This window comes from Protopterus annectens, chromosome 7.part0 (assembly GCF_019279795.1).
Source record: "Protopterus annectens isolate FY-2018-M chromosome 7.part0, PAN1.0, whole genome shotgun sequence".
Lineage (NCBI taxonomy): Eukaryota > Metazoa > Chordata > Ceratodontiformes > Protopteridae > Protopterus > Protopterus annectens.
In genome coordinates, this window is record NC_056739.1 from 239,798,615 (window position 1) to 239,811,114 (window position 12,500).

Below are 12,500 nucleotides of genomic sequence, written 5' to 3' on the forward strand. Positions count from 1 at the left end.
TGGACTTCTTCAGAACATCTTCAGTTATCAAAATCACTCCTATTATACTCTTACAAGTTACAAGATCACCCAGCTAATTAAATCCAATTAACCCAGCAGCCCTAAAGTTACATGTTGGCAAAAAAACTAATAATGAAATTATTCCAAAAACACATTGAATACTGTAGGATACTAAACAATAACAATGCAGTGCTACTAACAGGATAAGTATATAAAAATGCAGTTAAAGTCATAAAAAATAAGCAGCTTTTAACCTCAAAATACTTATTAATTGGGTGATCATGTGAATTGTAAGGGTATAATAGGAGTGTTTTTGATGACTGATGGTATTTTGAAGAAGTACATATTATTGGACAAAAGTGCTTAACTTGTGTTTTGTCTTAGTAATGAGTGTATCATCTTTTCATGCCACTCCTTGCTTTTTTTTATTTTTATTTTTACCTAAGCAATATAAAGATGATGGGGGCTGTAAAGTTGATGGAGGGGTTTTGCTAGGTATGACTTATTACTAGACATTCAGGGCTATTTTCAGGACCTATGGAACTTGTATTTTTAATTTTGGAATGATCCAAAACAAGTGCCAAAATGACTTGCTCCAAAATGATTTACAAAGGGGAGGTGTTGGAAAGAATGGGGTTGCAGACAGGAAGGTGGGTGGGGAAAAGTTGTAAGAGAAGTGGAATGCAGGAATATAAAAGTCACAGAATGAGGTACCAATACAGATAAGTGCAGTAAAGAATTACTCGTTACTTCTAAACTTCCAAATATATCTGTTTGAGGTAGAAGTGTTGATGTGGAGGTAGGGCTGTCCAGAGCACAAGGTGTTAAGGGACATGATCAGCAGAATATGTAGGAGTGCAGTACTGGGATTCAGAAATGAAGGCCAAAACTCTATTTGTGATAATGGCTATGGCATCTCAACTTTAGCAGTATGCCACAGCAGTTTTTTTTTTTTTTTGCTACTCAATTTAGAGTTCAGGGAAGCACCAGAATGAGACTGGGGAACTGCACAAGGTAGCAGATAATTTAACTACAGTTTGGGGGAAGGCCTTATACTTGTGTTTCCAGTGAATTGCAGTCCTTTTGTTATTAACTGGCAATGCATTTCTTAATGGTAACCTGAGAGACACTTTCTTTTAAAATCCTTTTTATATTTAAGTGGGTATCTTTTTGAGATGGTCATGAACTTTGTCTTTTTTGTTATAAAGTTTACTACTAAAATGCAAAGTACGAGAGCATTCCCAAAATAATGTCCACATGGACACTTTATTCAAAAGTTAGTAACAGAATTCCTCAGAATAAAACTTACTCCAATCAAAACACATTTAAAAACTAAGTAATGTAGAAGATATGAACATGTTTTGGTAGTATATAGTGCACAATGTCGAACATCGAATCTTCCACCCTGTGCAGACTCACAGGAACAAGTGGTAACATGGGTCCACAGGGGGGCAAATCATGGTGATCACTCTTGCAGTCCTCAGTATCCTTTATCTTACAATCTTCTAGTAGTGTTGTTTTCAGATTCAGAATTGTCTCACTTGCATATCTGATAGTAAACAGGGCTAGATAATGAACCGTGTAAATTTTCATCACTATGCACTGTCTGAGTTTCTGCTTGAACTATACAACATCAGAGAATAGTTAAAAAAAATCCAGGTTAGGAAACAACTCACTAGGGAGATAATCACCATGATGCTGAATAGGATTTTGTAAAGATAGATTGCCAAGCTGGTGTAGAGGGAAACCACAGACATACCAGTCCCCTCTTTTGCTGATGGCAAGGATGGCCTCCTCCTCCTCTGATGACCCTCTGTTCTCATCTGGTCAACTTCATGATTTCATCAACTACATGAAGAGGTGATCCTGCTTAACAATACAGATATGATGCTGCGGCTTTATTTCTCTTACCCTCTGCTAACCTCTCACCAGTTGACCTGCGAGTTATATTCCATACCAGTAACCAGCTGGGCGCTTATGCAACCACCAGAGGAGCAGCATTAGAGACCATAAGTGATCTAATCAGGTCTCCTTTTATAAGGTGTCCTTCATTATTCACCATAGAGGGAGGACTCAGGACTGCAGTGGACAAACTTGTAAATGCAGAAACCATTACATAGAGCGATGGCCAATGCATCACTTATACCTTCTCTGTGACTGATACTAAAGAAAATAAACTCAAAGGGAGCAAAACAAGCCTGCAAAGCAACATAATAAGGAAATGAGGTGAGAAAAAGAAACTAGGGCAGAAATACAAATGGTCTGTGATATGTGGTGTAGTTTATTAAAACTGGACTTCAATGGAAAACAAAAACAACGAAAATGGAATCGTGAATATGCAGTGAGAAGCTTAGGTATACTACTACAGATGTATGTGGTACAGCTTTGTATTAAAGTACAGCACTGAGGGGCCCAGGTATACTACTACAGATGTATGTGGTACAGCTTTGTACTAGAGTGCAGCACCGAGTGTCCCAGGTATACTACTACAAATATAACCGTTACAGCTTTGTGCTAAAGTACTTCACTGAGAGGCCCACATATACTACTACTACTACAGGTGTAAGAGGTACAGATTTGTACCACAGTACAGCAATAAAAGGCCTCGGTATACTACTACAGGTGTATGTGGTACAGCTTTGTACTACAGTACAGCACTAGAGGCCCAGGTATGCTACTACAGGTGTAAGCAGTACAGCTTTGCACTACAGCACAACACTGAGAAGCCTAGGTAAACTACTATAGTTGTAAGCGGTACAGCTTTGTACTATAGCACAGCACTGAGAGGGCCATGTATACTACTACAGGTGTATGCGGTACAGCTTTGTACTACAGTACAGCAATAAGAGGCCCACGTATACGACTACAGGTGTAAGTGTTACAGCTTTGTGCTAAAGTACTTCATTGATAGGCCCATGTATACTACTACAGGTGTAAGCAGTACAGCTTTGTACTACAGTACAGGATTGGGAAGCCCAGGTAATCTACTACAGGTGTAAGTGGTACAGCTTATAGTACAGCAACAGGTGAAAAAAAAAATGTGTTAAGCCAAAGATCAGCTAAACAATGGTTAACTATTACACTGAAAAACAGTCACAATACCGCTGCTCAGTGCTGTGGTATACAGTTTATTTTCAGCAGTACAGTAATACCAGCAATACACTACATATGATATGTTTTTGTCAAATACTTGCAACATTCTGTATGTGTGTGTGTGTGTGTGTGTGTGTGTGTGTGTGTGTGTGTGTGTGTGTGTGTGTGTGTGTGCGCGCGCGTGTATGTGCTTCAGAGTGAGAACTAAACACAAAAGCTTGAGAAAGTGCATAATCAGGTCTCAACCTATAATATTTTATAACTGGAAAAACAAAATGTAGTGTAGAATTAAAAAAAATCAAACCTTGAACAATCCTGTAATGTCCCGCCTTTGGGCCAGTAATCAAGGAGCCTCAGTCCTCACCTCTATCACCAGTGGACTACATTCGCTTAGAACAAAAATAGATACACAGTAGTTTAAGATGCAGCTCTATGCAGCAAGCATAATTTCCCTTAAGAGCACACAGGGAGCACACTCCAGACCTGGGGCTAGACTTCCTCTACAGGCCCCAAATAAGACTCCACCTTTCTCTCTGCAGAAATCAGTGCTCTATGTCCCTGTTCCAAGTAGGTGACCCACAGACTCTTTGAGATTTTATTTTCACACACACACCACACACACACACACACACACACACACACACACACACAGACACACACACACACACACACACACACCTGGGGAAATGCTATCACAGATTTAATGGCTATGCCACCTCTACCCAGACTATAAGGTACATTCACTGCCACCAGCAACCTACTTTAAGACTCTTGCTATGGTACCCAATTACTCTTAGAAATATCAATACTTACGCAAATGGTAGTGTTTGACCAAGTAGCAAGACTTTCAGGAGCATGAAGCCACACTGTCACCGAATAATTGCTGTTACTCTCAAGGATTAAAATATTTTCTAAAAGACCAGCTACAATGAAATGTATAGATATATTTAATAATAAATAATAAAATAGAAAATATGAAAACACTGACTATCAATTTACAATAAACACCAGCGTTTCATTTCACAGGAAATATAAAAACAACGCAGCTGGAAAGATATAGACAGATACAGAAAAACAATATTTAACTAATATCACTATGTTTTCCTAACTTACTGAAGAACTACTGTTCCCTACTTACGGGCTAGAGAAAGGCAAGATGAAGTGGGTGACTGGTCCTGTCAGTTCCAAAACAGAGTGCAAAGTGTCATCTGTCACATCTTTCACTAGTATCTAAATACAATTTCAGAGCTTGCTATAGAATTACATCACATCTGGTCACCTGTTTATGGGTTCCCACACTACCTCCTCAATAGCAACTTGAACCAGGATCTGGCACAAATGTGTCACAATAGACACCTAAAATTTTATTAATGCTTATTACAGCATCTGGAGACTATAAAACAATTCCAACCCTTTCATCCTTCCTGCAGGTGCTAACCAGCCATTCTCTGGCACCCAACTGTAACAATTAGTTCACCACTAAGGACAATAAGAGCAGGCTCCCAGCCCAGACATTGTGTCTCTGGCTGCATTTAGGCCTGTGAGATAATGTCTGCATGGCCTAAACATAGTCATTTAATTTCAATCTAGGTTTCTCAAGGTAAGCTGGGCTGAACTTAACCGCTTCCTTTCCAGCATTCTCTGTTAACATATATACATTTCATCTGTTACAGAATAGCCTGGCATAGATGTATATTTCTTTTCTGTCCAGCAAGACCCACTTTTGATACATTTTTAACACAAGCAACTTTATAAATGCATTTTTAACAAAAGCATCTGTACAGATCAGTTTGATATTCAAATAACATAACATTTATTACAAAACACCAGCTAGTTACTCTGTCATATGTTACACATGCACTGCCCTACTCTCTCTGGCATAGGTGACATTACCTCACATCATCACAAATCCTACAAAAGCAAGTGCCAAAGGAGTCACAGACACACATTCTACTACTGAGCACTTTCATTCTTTTTATTCAACAGAACTTCAGATTATCTTTTTGATAATTTCCATGTGTAGCCAGTAGACTCCATATATTCCAAAAACATAATTAAAACATTTTTACTAATAAAGGAATGTATTAATCTATTTCTTTAAACTTCTTTTCTCCTTGTTAGCTTCTGCATTACCTTAAGAAAGTCCATTTCAGAAACAAAAGTGGACAGGAAGTATATTTTAATGAAAATGGTGACACTCCAGGACTGTATGAAATTACTAACTGGCAACTAATTTCTGCCGATTCCTTCAGGAATGTAAAAGTGGGAATGTATCAACAATTAGAGACTGGCAATCATTTGTTTACTATAAATGAAAGTGCTATTATGTGGAATGACAGATACATTCAGGTATGAGAGTATAGATTTTTGTTTTCTTGTTCATCATTTACTAAGTCATAAATCTGTTTGTAGTCATAATTATTATAATATTTTTAGAGCTATTACATCTCCTTTACTCAGAATCTCAAAATGTGTGCAACAGTTGTTTCTTCTTAATCTTGACTCCTGCTGTATTTTCTGTATTGTTACCAAGGCAAATGTGACAGTTATGGGAAGATGATTACAATCAAGATTTGTACTGTGTAGGACAAAATTGCTTAAAATGTAGGGAAATTGCATACTTTCAGTTAAGGGACATTTGCTCCTTATTTCACTTCCTTGGGAAACCCTCTTGTATCTTAACTTCTGCATTCTAGGAATTACAATAGAGTATTATACACTTCCGCTTTGTAAATTTGCAGTCACCATCAAACAGTCTATCAATCATTTTTAATTAATCATCTCCCAGTGTATAAACATAACTTTATTCTACTATTTGCTTTTAAAAAGAATTATCAAAACATTACACAAGAGATCATCTTTTTATATAATGTCCTGTCATTAAGAAATAAAGTGGTAAATGTCAGTGTATATATGCTTCTAAAATTCTTTAATTTGTCAGAAGTATTAACTTCTACTATGACACACATGAACACACACACTCCATCACCACTGGTGCACCCATCACAAAAATCTTAGGAAATGTGAAGCATGGTGTTGAAAGACATAAGTCAGAATATATTAATAAGAAGCTGACAGCACAGTATAGATAGTAAAGATGAATAAGTTATATAGTATTCATCTGTGTAACTATATATTTTATAAAATGGGAAGGAATGCATGAAATAGAATGACAGCATTTTAAAGTAATCTAATGATGAACTTAAAGAATTACTGACTAGAGGAATGGTTATGCTTTCTTATAGAGCAATAGTTGGATGTGTAAACACAAGTGTGTCTAATCGCATTGTAAAGGTAAATAAAAATGAAGGTACTCCTCCAGGGAAGCTAAGACTATTACAGGCTTACAGTTTTTGGTACAGAACTGCACTGAGAATTATCTATTTAATGAAACATTTTCTGTGTAAATTTGCACCTTTTTGTTTAGTATGACTCACTTATTGGAAAGAATGGTTGCTTGAAATAAAAGGAATGATACCAAGCATGAGGGATATATAATCTTTGTATATGGAAGCTCATCACTGGTTCAGTAATACAAGCAATTGCTGCAAACTTTGCAGAAAGTTAAAAAAATCTGGTATTGCATTTTACTTAAACCTTTATTAGTATTCTTAAACAATTTTATTTGTGAAAAACAAGGGACAGCTATGCAAGCACTTTGTACCCTTAAATATAAAAATATATTAGTCATTCTTTGAAGAACAAGAAGTACTTGATACTATTTTTTAAGGAAGGAAGGGAGAAGAGAACACTCTAAGCTCCTTTTACTGATGAATTTATTTTATCTGTGGCCAAATGTTAGTTATTAATGATCTTTTAATGACATTTCTTAAAATAAGTTTGGATTAGAAATAACCTATTAGCTGGATAAAGTTAGGGCTGAATTCATAAAGTTATGACAATATGTTCAAGGCCATGTACAAGTCATGGGAATTGATTTGCTATTCAGTAAACACCATTGCTGGTGCTGCATGGTCCTTCAACACAAAGATATGCAGCAGAGTGAAGGGCTAGCCCTGCAGCCATGCCAAATACTAATGAGGCATTCAAGGGGAGAGGTACATCTTAATTAACCATGTGATTCCCCCCCTCCCAAACTGCCCTTAGGAAGGTATCTACATGGTCAAGTGATTCAAGAAAGCCCTCAGCCACATAGATCAGCACAGCTATCTCTACCACATCACAATAGCAAACATGGCCAAAAGACTGTGTTTAACTAGTGAACATGAATGAGGTGCAGGGAACCACTAGACACCAGGGCTTTCTTTAAAAATGTCATGGAGACCAGGTTGGTGGAGAGATACAGTAGACCACCTGGATACATCAGTAACATGTTGTGATGTCACCAGTGTTACTATGGAGAATATTGTATGGAGAATCTGCCAGGTACCAGGAATGCTTTAAGTGCCATGATGGCACCAACATTACTAAGGGGATTGGAGGGGTGAGGGAATAAATTTACTCCAGGGATTCAGCTTTGAAGTGCCATCACAGCAAAAATGTTTCTACAGAACACCAGAAGTGCCATCACAGCATCAGAGTTACTATAGGGCCCCATAAGTGCCATCACAGCACCAATCTTACTACAGGGCCCCAGAAGTGTCATCACAGCACCAGTATTACTACAGGGCCCTGGAAGAGCCATCACAGCAACAATGTTACTACAGGGCCCCAGCATGATGGGTGGATGGGGGATACACTAGACACCAGAGAATACTGCATATTCCTTAGCACATAACAGCACAACAGAGATTAGGAGGACCACAAGACACACTGGAGTGCTGTAAGGGCAACAATGGTAATACAGGTCTTGAGGTTTGGGGGAGCCACTGAGTACACCAGTGATAAAGTGAACTGCTATAATGGCACATAGTTCATAAGGGTGATAGGGATGGGGAGAAACACTTGGCCATCTGGGAATGACTATTCAAAGTGCTGTAATAGCACTGACATTGTAACAGGGATCTGTGTTGAGGCAAAACAATACACAAGGGCCTAATACATATGTGCCATAATGGCACTAAAGTATTACAGGGATGAGGGAACCTCAGGAAGATAGGCACCGGTACAGGGACTGTGGTGTGTGTGTATTCATCTGTTCATATTTGTGTAGGATTTCACTGTTTATATGAGCAGCAGGTTAATGTGGCATGATATACTTCTTTATAGCAGTCACCAAAGCCATAGACAAGGGTAAGGTGTTTCACACAGCCTATCTAGATCTTGCCAAGGCTTTCGGCACCATCCCCCACTCTGGAATTATAGATAAACTCACTAAACTATGTATAAATCCCTATGTCACAAGATGGGTTGCCAACTGGCTCACTGACAGAATCCACACTGTGAAACTAACAGATTCCAAATCCGACTTCAGACCAGTGACAAGTGGAGTACCACAGGGTTCAGTCCTGGGTCCTCTCCTGTTTGGTATCTACTTCTCTGAAGTACAGGCTAACACAGAAGGTCTTTGGCTTATGAAGTTAGCAGATGACTGCAAACTAGAAGCCATAATCGAAACTCCTAATGATGTGGACATCCTACAAAAGGGCCTCACTGAGACAGATGCCTGTTGTCAAAGCCATGGCCTCAAGCTCAATGCCAAAAAGTGCACTGTTATCCCCTTTGGTAAAAACTCTGTACCCATGAACTACAACATAGGTGGTAGTATACTTAACACAGAAAGTGTGATAAGAGACCTTGGAACACAAGTGGACAGTAGTCTCTCCTTTGATAATCACATCGCCACAGTAGTCAGGAAATCCTTCTACATGGCACACCTCATCACAAAAGGTTTCTCATCCAGAAAAAAAGAGGTCATTGTTCCCCTCTACTCATCACCCATTAGGCCCATTATAGAGTACAATGCCCCTTTTGGTATGTACCTCACAAGACATCTACAACAACTGGAAAAGCCGCAGAAATACCTCACAAAGAGGATTACCAACCTCAAACAGATGCCCTACGCAGACCATCTCAAAAAACTCCAGCTTTACTCCGTCGCATATCGCCTACTCAGAGGTGATCTCTGCCTAACATACAAAGCTATGTCAAACCCAGAACTGCTGGACATGCTCCACTTAAAGAAATCCCAATCCCTCCAAGCTACATGCTCTAGGGACCTAAACCTTGTCACCACAATAAACAGAACATGCCGGAGGGCTACATTCCTGTCCCAGAGACTTCCCATACTCTGGAATAAACTGCCTATCTATATCAAACAAAGCTCCTCATTAGCACTCTTCAAGAAATATTTGATGATTGGATGGGAATTAGGAAATTCACCCCAGGAATCACCTCTGTGGCTCTGCTCGACAGTGGCACAGGAAAATAATTTTCTTGGGTGGCAAAAGCCAGAGTACTTTTTTGGCTGGGCTTGTATAGGCCCCAGGGCCGATAGCCTAGTACCTACCTATGAATCTATGAACCTATGAACAGGTCAGCCAGGATCCGCACTTTGTTGTATTAACTGTGAGTCAAGAAAGATACAAATTAGCTAATGATGAAGTCTTACCTAGTCACAGCTAGCATGTTTCCGAATCATAAATATGCAGATTGCACTGGAAGGACCTTTCTAGCACAAGCTTTTGCTAGGATCATTAATGAATTCCTGGGTTAGTCTTGATGATTTAGATGTTATATTGGATGGTAATGAGGGTGAAGTTTTAGAAAGTAGGTTTTACAGAGAAAGTAAAGTTGCTCCTAATACGTTTCAGATATATTTCTTTTCATGTCTTCAGGATTGGTTTGCTCAGATTTTATTAGACTGATCACAAGCCATAGAATGAATTATCATGGAAATGATCAACAAGGACATTGGCAACCTACAGACAATGGACCCATCCTAGTTTAGCTTTGATAAGCGTAGGTCTTGCCTACTTAACCTAGTAGACTTCTCTGAGAGGATCACCATGGCTATGGATAAGGAAAAATCGTGCATACTGCCCACCTTGACCTGGCTAAGGCATTTGATACAATATTCTACTTGGGTATTGCTGACAAACTCTCAGAATTAGGCATAAATCCATACAAAACCTGCTAGGCTACCAGCTGACTCACAGATAGGTCTCAAGAAATCAGGATCGATGAGACCATCTCTGCCAAGAGACCGGTCTCCAGTGTGTACCCCAGGGTCTATGTTGGGCACATTCCTGTTTGATATCTACTTCTCACAAGTCAAGGTTAATGTCAAAGTCTTCTGGCTCACCAAGTTTTCATATGTCTGTAATTTGGGAGCTATCATAGACTCCCCCTATGATTCCAACATTCTACAACAGGGTCTAACACAAACAAATAACTGGTGTGAAAGCCACAGACTAATACTCAATGCAAAGAAATGTATTATAACTCCCTTTGGGAAAGTGTCCACCCAAGCTAGTTACTTAATCAAAAAAAAATCCCTAAAAATTGAACTGATAGCTAGGGATCTGTGAACATATGTAGACAGCAATCATGTTCAACACATAGCTAAGGTAGTAAAAAATCATTCTGTGTTGCCCATCTCATAAGCAAGTATATGGGATCCAGTTGCAAAGAAGTAATAATACCAGTATACTCATCCTTTATCAAATCCATCATTAAATACAATGTCCTCTTTGGAATGCACCTGGTCAGACACTTTCAATAGTTGGAATGCCCTCAAAGTTTCCTCAGCAGGAGAATCCAGGGTATGACTACCCTGTTATTCATCTTAAGGTCCTAACTCTGCACTCCCTCTCCTACAGTTTAGTGAGATATGATCTATATCTAACAAATAAGACATACTTGGCTCCAGCTCTGATGGATCCCTTATATATTCCCAGGGTGACCAATACTGGAAACAAAAAAACACGGTCCTGAACTCTGTCTGCAGCATAAATAGAACCTGCCGGAGGGACTAATAAATGTGTTCAGGGATCCACACACTATAGAATAAGCATCTATGTGACGCATACAAATCACAAATTCACCCCAGCCTGTCCTCATGTCTCAGATGGACAGAGGTTGACAATAAGCAAATTAGTCCCCAACTAACGTAGCCCACACACACACACACACACACACACACACACACACACACACACACACACACACACACACACACACATGCACACACATGCACACACACAAAACCCTTAGATGCCTTCTTACTAACATATCCCACCAATTGGGCATCCAAGGATCTTTTGGACAAAACTGGATTAGGATGCATGACTAGAATTTCAAAGACCCTGGCGGTCATTAACCTAGTATGAACCTATGAACCTATGAATACTTGATGGTATTTTCTCTTAATTTCTGTTTGCTTATTACATGTTGCAGCAATGGTCATAGATTTGAATTTTAGTATACTATTGTTACTTCAGGATCACAGAGAAATATCTAGTAATACTTATTACTTTCCTTTGTATTACTACTTAACTAAATTAGGGTGTCATCAGAGTGAGAATAGTACATTAAAACAATGTGAAGGACATTTGAGGATGTCTTCTGTGAAAGCATTTTTGATTTGTGGGCAGTATGCTTGCATGAAAATCTATTTTCTCATTAGCTTGAGGAAACAGTTTCATGCAATGAAGATAAGCTCTGAGACCTGGATATAGTAGTTTATTAAGGCACAGATACCCCTTCTTGTTTATCCTTTTTTAAATGGGAGTGCAAAAGAACAAGAAATACTACATAAAGTGTATCCATTACAGCTTCTCTCTACTAACCCCTTTCAAGTCCTGGGAATCCTTACCAACCTACATCAAGAAAATAGAGCCTTTCAGGCCACTTAGTGTAAAACGTAAGAAATTCCATTTCTCGTTATAGAAGCTAAATGTCAGTGTATTCCAACAAGAGTAAATTGATGACCAAAAGGATATTTCCATCATTCCTTTTCTGTTAACTCTTCTATCACTTAAAAATAATATAGCAGACCGAAATCACTCTTATTCATCCCTGTCCTCTGTTTATCCCTCCATCTTTTATACCTCCAATAAATATTTGTAAATATACCAATAACTTTTTATTGTTAAATAGGAGATATCATAACTTACCGATAATAGAAAACCCTGCCAACATCTACTCCCACCACTGTCATGTTACTAACATGTAGGCTACAATAGTAGGCCTTATGTTTCAGCTTGCATTTTCTGAAGGATAGAAGTCTGACATAGGAACAGAATTTTAATATTGCTCATACAAACCCAGAACATCGCTGGAATAACAGGTTTTGTGTCAGCATGCAATTTAAGAATATGAAGTCTAAAAGGCAAAGTTATTGGAATGACAGGTTTTGTGTCATAATACATTTTCTAAAGGATAGGAGGTCTGATGCAGGGAAATATTGTAAACACAGTCCTTAGCATTCACTAAATCAGCAATAGTGAAACTTTAAATGTAGCTTTATAGCAGGATTTGCCTATTCATGTGCAGTCCTGGGTGGG

At 38.7% G+C, this 12,500-nt stretch overlaps 1 protein-coding gene across 1 annotated transcript in view; it reads left to right on the plus strand.

Moving 5' to 3' along the window:
- LOC122805922 (extracellular calcium-sensing receptor-like) overlaps window positions 1-12,500 on the plus strand; it is a 132,382-nt gene that overhangs the window by 22,830 nt on the left and 97,052 nt on the right. Inside the window, exon 3 of the mRNA XM_044076167.1 lies at window positions 5,215-5,442. Within this exon, the coding sequence (XP_043932102.1) occupies window positions 5,215-5,442 (228 nt within the window). The remainder of the gene's footprint in view (window positions 1-5,214; window positions 5,443-12,500) is intronic.